At 43.2% G+C, this 7,059-nt stretch overlaps 1 protein-coding gene across 1 annotated transcript; it reads left to right on the forward strand.

Moving 5' to 3' along the window:
* The first annotated feature begins 889 nt into the window (after positions 1-889).
* MCM5 (Minichromosome maintenance (MCM2/3/5) family protein) lies at positions 890-5,484 on the forward strand. The gene is made up of 18 exons (XM_089615234.1): positions 890-1,267; positions 1,355-1,498; positions 1,682-1,861; positions 1,952-2,050; positions 2,160-2,296; positions 2,380-2,485; positions 2,624-2,758; positions 2,993-3,070; positions 3,281-3,385; positions 3,496-3,587; positions 3,655-3,787; positions 3,877-3,972; positions 4,116-4,210; positions 4,292-4,382; positions 4,536-4,645; positions 4,784-4,913; positions 5,009-5,110; positions 5,208-5,484. Exons 1-18 carry the CDS (start codon positions 980-982, stop codon positions 5,289-5,291), a joined length of 2,205 nt encoding a protein of 734 aa, XP_089471360.1. The 5' UTR covers positions 890-979; the 3' UTR covers positions 5,292-5,484.
* The last annotated feature ends 1,575 nt before the right edge of the window (positions 5,485-7,059 follow it).

Raw genomic sequence — 7,059 nt, forward strand, 5'->3', positions numbered from 1 at the left:
TGTGTATGTCACTTATAAAAAATTAATCAAAATGCAAATATTAACATATTTATTATCAAATCGGTCACGGTTTGAGCGGCAAAAGGGGTCTTTCTTCTTGTACGTTTTAGATGGAAATCTAAAAATTGTTCACGAATTTCCAATCAATAGTTAACGGTTCAAATTTGTGCCTAAGATGAGACTTAATCCCAGAAAGACTAAAAGAAAATCATGTATGAGTCCGTGCAAATCTATTATATGTAGTATAGAGTAGAAATTCGTATAAAAAATATAGGTTAATTTCATATTGGTCACAAATTAGTTGTAGTGATCGATTTGATATTAAATGTGTCAATATTTGAATTTTGGTTGATTTTTAGTAAGGAACAAGGAAATAGTATTGTTGTTGTCATTTTTATATAATGTAATATGTAATGTATTGACTTTTTTATGTTTTGGAGTATGATTAAAGTTGGCGTTTTAGGAATTGTTGAATTGGATGGCATTTTTCTTCCTTTCTATTATTATTATTATTATTATTATTATTATTAGATGAGTTCCACCGTAGAAATAAAGATTATTAGAGAATAAGAACAAACAAAAGTGTACGCATTTTGCTTGTTACTGGACTCAGAGTAATATATACATTTTTTTATATATTTATAATAGACATGGACTTTGACTTATAATTAGCATTCGACCCATTTTTTAGAATATTTAAATAGGATTTACTTCTTGCGCGTGTCAGAAAATGAACAAAATGGATTCCTTAGGAAAAGAAGTTATAAATGTGAAAAAAAAAACCCACGTGAGAATGCCAGCTAGGACAGAGACGGACCATCCACTGCATCGTTTCCCGCCAAAGTATTCCCGCCAAAACGCCTCGCTCTTTATCTCTCCCTCTAAAGCCCTAACATTTCCCTCCGAAAGGAAAACTCCGAGTCTAAGACCTTTAGAAAAAGAACCAAACAAATAGAGAAATCTAGAGAGAGAAACAGCCATGTCTGGTTGGGACGAAGGAGCGGTGTTCTACAGCGACCAGGCACAGTCTCTCGGCGGCGGAGAGGGCCACGGCGATCACTCCTCCGCCGCCGCCTCAAACCACTCGATCCAACTGAAGTTTAAAGAATTCATACGGAGCTTCGAGACCTCGAAGAACGTGTTTCCGTACCGAGAGAGCCTCCTTCACAACCCTAAGTTCTTGCTTCTCGACCTCGAGGACCTCCACGCCTTCGATGCCGATCTTCCTTCCAAGCTCCGTTCCTCTCCCGCCGATATCTTGCCTCTGGTATAGGAGAAAAAATTAATCCCCAAATTTCGGACTTATTTTTCTTATCGTTTAGGTCTGATTTTGTTGATTTTCTTTCCGGTGTAGTTTGAGAGCGCGGCAGGGCAGGTTTTGGCGAATCTGAAGACGAAAGTGGCCGGAAATGAAGGGCAGTTGGAAGAGCCGGTGCCGGAGGATGTCCAGATTTTGCTCACTTCAAAGGAGGATTCGCTTTCCATGAGATCTGTCGGGGTTCGTATATTTCCAACTTAAACGATTCTAGATATAATCAGCTTTATAATTTAGGGCTTAACCATAAATTAGATTAATTTCGATCAATGTTTTGGGTGTTTGATTTTGTTCTGCTAAATTTGCCAAGAATTTTGAGGAATTGATACACCTTTTGATATTTTTTTTCTTGATAACGATGAATAGGCTCAATACATATCGAAGCTCGTGAAAATAGCCGGGATCACGATAGCAGCTTCGAGGGTTAAGGCTAAGGCGACATATGTGACTGTTATGTGCAAGAACTGTAAAAATGTTCAGAGAGTTGCTTGCAGGCCAGGCCTTGGTGGGGCCGTTGTTCCGCGCTCGTGTAGCCATGTTCCTCAGGTTTTACCCCTAAAAATGACTTGAGTTTGTTCATATTGTTGCATATGTCTGCTAGGATTAACTGAGGGAAGTGACTGAAATTCTCTGCAGCCGGGAGAAGAGCCATGCCCGATCGATCCATGGGTAGTGGTTCCTGATAAGAGCAAGTACGTTGATCAACAAACCTTGAAACTGCAGGAGAATCCAGAGGTAAGAAAAGAAGCCGTCAGAAAGGAAATATTTTTATTTTAGTTTTGTCATAGCTTGCTGAAGTTTTTTTTTTTTTTTTTTTTTTTTTTTACTTATTTTATTATTAAAGGATGTGCCTACTGGTGAGCTTCCAAGGAACATACTTCTGTCTGTGGACCGTCATCTAGTCCAAACAATTGTACCTGGGACGAGACTGACCATCATGGGGATATATAGTATCTACCAAGCTTCTAATTCTAATACAAAGTGAGTAATGTTAAAGAAAGACTTGGAGTACTTGTTTTAAGGGTTTGCACTTTCCATATCTGAACTTATCCTGATTGATGCAGCCAAAAAGGGGCAATTGCTATAAGACAGCCTTATATCCGGGTTGTAGGGATTGAAGAGCCAAATGAGGCCAACTCCAGAAGTCCTACGGCTTTTACACAAGAAGAGGTAACTGTTGGAATTAGTGTGCAAGTTTGTTCGTTCAATATTTTACCATTTAATTTACAAGAGGTTACATGATTTCTAAAATAATTCTGTTTCTAACTTATGTTCCCATTATCTAATGAATAAAAAATGATTTCGTAGGTAGAAGAATTCAAGAAGTTTGCAGCAGAACATGATGCCTACAAAAGCATATGCTCAAAAATTGCACCTTCTATATTTGGCCATGATGATGTGAAGAAGGCCGTGGCTTGCATTTTGTTTGGAGGATCAAGAAAGGTATAGTAGAGTTTGAAACTATAATCACTATGTAGAGATGGCAAAATTTACACTACTGTTGTATTGACAGACCTGAAACGCTTGTGGAATTTCTCCTCTATTCTCAAACAATTTTCATGCCTTAATCCACTCTAACTCTATCTATAAACCAAAATTTAAACCCATTAACTGGCAACTACTTTTTACAATTACCCGAGATCCTAAGATCTGATCAATTGATTTCTCTCTAAACAGAGCCTCCCAGATGGTGTAAAGCTAAGAGGTGATATTAATGTATTGCTATTGGGGGATCCATCTACTGCGAAGTCGCAGGTTCGGTCAATTTTATCCATTACGGTTCATAATGAGTTTCATTTTTTTTTTTTGGCAACTCCATTGAAATCATTGTCTAAAGCATGGTTTCTGTGGATATTGTTGTTCACTGATCTAATCAGACTCTTGCTTGTTTGGCCCGTTGTTTTTTATTATCTCTTGTTTTATTAAAGTGTCCAAACTAATTATATGTAACGTATTTTTGTTTAGTTTCTCAAATTTGTTGAGAAGACAGCCCCGATTGCTGTTTATACATCAGGAAAAGGTTCATCAGCTGCTGGTCTTACTGCTTCTGTGATCAGAGATGGCAGTACTGTGAGTTCTTTTGGCCTTTCTTTTTGAATTGTGGAAATATCTAATTGTTAATTATTTCTATGATATTTCGAATAAATTAAAATCTTATTCGTTTACCACTGCTATTCCAGCGTGAGTTTTACCTCGAGGGAGGAGCAATGGTTTTGGCAGATGGTGGTGTTGTGTGTATTGATGAGTTTGACAAAATGAGGCCAGAGGATAGGTAATGCAAGCGAGCACCATATCCTCCATCTTGTGCTCTGAATCTGAAACTCTTTATTATTGTTTAGGGTTGCAATCCATGAAGCCATGGAGCAGCAAACTATATCCATAGCTAAAGCCGGAATCACAACTGTTCTTAACTCAAGAACATCTGTACTTGCAGCTGCAAATCCTCCATCGGGGCGATATGACGATCTTAAGGTTGTTGAATCATATTAGTGTTTTATTATTTTCAGTCTCTTTAGCTTCCTGCATTATGCGAGATAACTAATCGTGCTTTCTTCTTCCAGACTACACAGGACAACATTGATTTGCAGACCACTATTCTCTCTAGATTTGATATGATTTTCATTGTCAAAGATATCAGAATGTATAGCCAAGATAAGGTGATCTTCAACAATCTTATCCAGCAAAATATTTCATATGGATGAAATTTCAGTTTTTTTAAAAATCTTGAGTTTGCTATATCTCTAGTAAACCTTTATGTGTAAATTGTTGGGTTACATAATATTTTTTTTTTCTCTACCAGATCATTGCCAGTCATATCATAAGAGTTCATGCATCTGCAGAGGCATCGAAAGGGGATACTACTAGAGTAGCGAAAGATGAGAATTGGCTCAAAAGGTTTGCATGAACCTTGAGCCACAATTTGTATATTTACTATTTTCTCCACCCGATTCTGATGATATATTTCCAAATTTTAAGGTATATACACTATTGTCGAACGCGCTGCCAACCCAGACTATCCGATTCTGCGTCCTCGTTGCTACAGAATGAATACGTCAAAATCAGACAGGTATTCTTGTGCTATCTCGTATTAAAAAAAAAGAGTAATCATTTTTTTTTTATCCTAAACCGCTAGAAATCTTTAGCTTGTATAGTGCTCCATAAAAACTAGTTGCTTTAACTACATTACCGGTCAATCTTACTTTAATGGATTTTGATATAGGACATGAGGCGACAAGCAAATGAAACCGGTGAATCTGCTGCGATACCTATTACTGTGAGGCAGCTTGAAGCTATTGTTAGACTGAGTGAATCACTTGCAAAAATGAAATTGTAAGGGCTACCATGCAAATTGATATTTTATATGTTTAATTCTGTGATTGTTATTTTTAAGATTAAGATGCATAGTTTGGATTAGATCATAGTTAACATTTTCTAATCTTCCTTCTGAATTATCAACTGTGATTTCAGGTCCCACGTCGCTACCGAAGAAAATGTGAAAGAAGCTCTGAGGCTCTTTACAGTTTCCACGATGGATGCAGCCAAGTCTGGAATTAATCAGCAAATTAATCTCACTCCTGAGATGGCAAATGAAGTAAAGGTTCGTACATTACTCTGGCCTAGTCGTAGTAGTATTTTCACCATTATTTCAGCCACCTTAGTTCCGACATAATATATTTTTCTCTTGTACAACAGCAAGCCGAGACTCAGATCAAGAGAAGAGTCGGAATTGGGAACCACATATCAGAGAGGAGGTTGATCGACGAGCTCTCGAGAATGGGGTTGAACGAGTCCATTGTAAGTTCCAATCTTAATAAAAAAAATACCATATCTTTTTTTTTTTTTAAGAATCGGTTTTTTATGTGTGACATTGTTGCCATTTATTGTGATGCAGGTGAGAAGGGCTTTGATAATAATGCACCAGAGAGAGGAAGTTGAATACAAGCGAGAAAGGAAGCTTATTATGCGCAAAGCCTGATTTTGATAAATAAAAAAAACCAAGTCAATGTTCAAACCACTCTCAGTCCTTTGTTTTCATGTGGAATCTAAAATGGATTGTATCATTCTCCAAGTATTGTCCTTTTGTGCACAAAAAACCATGTTAATTATATGATACAGACCAAGTGGGGCTTGTTCAGAGGGGAGCACCTCCACACCCACTTTAGTTAAAATTATCTCACAATACTGGACAAAGCTTTATATATATTGTTGTCGCACGAAAATAAACAACGATTAAATACCTCGGGCGGTTCGATTCAAAGTCGGACCAAGTGATCGCGTCCGGGTCAAAAACGGGAGCTCGTAGACCGAGCTGCACCCTTTAAACCCTGAGGTGTGTTTTGGCTGCCTACATACCCTTTAGTCGGGATCAGGTCAGAACGTAGTTCAATTTGTATATTCGGAGGCTATCTTGGGCTCGGAGGCTTTGTGAATCCAAGGCTTTAGAGGGGGACCGGGCTCGTAGCTTCTAGTGAAGACTTTAGAGGGGTCGCTTGCCTCGTAGCTCGGAGTTCTAGCTCAAGGGCCAAGAAGCAGAAGAGCAGTAGGTACTGCAGAGGCTCGGGTCGCAGAAGAGGAGCGCGCTCCCTCTCGTGGAGGGGGGTCCTTGACCTTCTGAGCCGAGGGAGGAGGATTGCGCGTTCTTGGAATGTCACAAGAGCACGAAAGAATTCTTAAGAGAAGAGAAGTATTGTTCTTGAAAATGTATCAAATCAATCTCCCCTCTTTTCCTCCCTAAGGGGGGGGGTATTTATAGTATTTGAGGGGAGGCCTTGGGCCGGCCCCTTGAGGCCCACCGGGTGGCCGGGAGCGAGGCGCGCGAGGCCTCACGCCCAAGAGGGCGCAGGGCGCGCGGGACATGTCGCCTGGATGGGCGCGGGGCGTGCCAGGCGCGGGACTTGGCCGGGCGCGGGCCGGGAGGTCGGGGCGCAGGAGCGAGGTGGCAAGAACGCTCGGCCGAGGTGGCAAGGACGCTCGGCCGAGGTGGCAAAGACGCTCGGCCGTGGCCGAAGGGGCAAAGACGCTCGGCCGAGGTGGCCGAGCTGGCGAAGGCGCTCGGCCGAGGTGGCCGAGCTGGCGAAGGCGCTCGGCCGAGGTGGCGAAGGCGCTCGACCGAGGTGGCAGGGACACCCGGCTGAGGCAGCAGGGGCGCTCGGCCGGGGCGCCGAGGCGCGCGCAGGCCGGGAGGCCGGGGTGCGCGGGAGTGTGTGCGCGGGCCGGGAGGTCGGGGCGCAGGAGTGCGCGCGCTGGCCGGGAGGCCGGGGCGCAGGGTGCGCGCGAGCCAGGCGCGATAGGGCGCGCTGAGGCCCATTGGGCCGGGGGCCTCAGGGCCGGGGGCGCAGGTGCGCGCGCGCCGGCCGTGCTGGGCCGTGGGTGCGTCCGGGCGCTCGGGCCTGGTGGGCCGGGGCCCGTTGGGCTTCCGGCCAATAAAGCCCGGCCGGCCTTGAATCGTTTTTGAATTTCCGGTGTCTCGAAAACTACCGGTAACATTAGCCCCCCAAGTTTATGACTTACGGGACGTAAGTCGTGAACTTTAGAAAAGAAAAGGGCGTTGAGGTAATTTCACCTTCGATCACGCGTGACCGCACGCACGCATATCTTTTGTGGCCGGACCCCTGGGGGCCGGACCGGGCCGATCGGGCAGCAAGACCCGCGCGCGGCCTGGCGCTGGGGGACTGGCGCGCGCGCAGGGGGAAGGAGCAGGGTTTGCTCCTTCCTCTCTATAAACAGGAGAGTTCCCGCTCTCT

Source organism: Urtica dioica, chromosome 5 (assembly GCF_054948205.1).
Source record: "Urtica dioica subsp. dioica isolate 48M chromosome 5, U.dioica_male_clone48M_v1_H2, whole genome shotgun sequence".
NCBI lineage: Eukaryota > Viridiplantae > Streptophyta > Magnoliopsida > Rosales > Urticaceae > Urtica > Urtica dioica.

Excerpts from the sequence above, each read along its gene's own strand:
- MCM5 (XM_089615234.1), top strand. The coding sequence starts at position 980 with ATGTCTGGTTGGGACGAAGGAGCGGTGTTCTACAGCGACCAGGCACAG. Across the intron at positions 2,759-2,992 it reads TGTTTGGAGGATCAAGAAAG|AGCCTCCCAGATGGTGTAAA; the intron begins GTATAGTAGAGT and ends CTCTCTAAACAG. Across the intron at positions 3,588-3,654 it reads AAAATGAGGCCAGAGGATAG|GGTTGCAATCCATGAAGCCA; the intron begins GTAATGCAAGCG and ends ATTATTGTTTAG.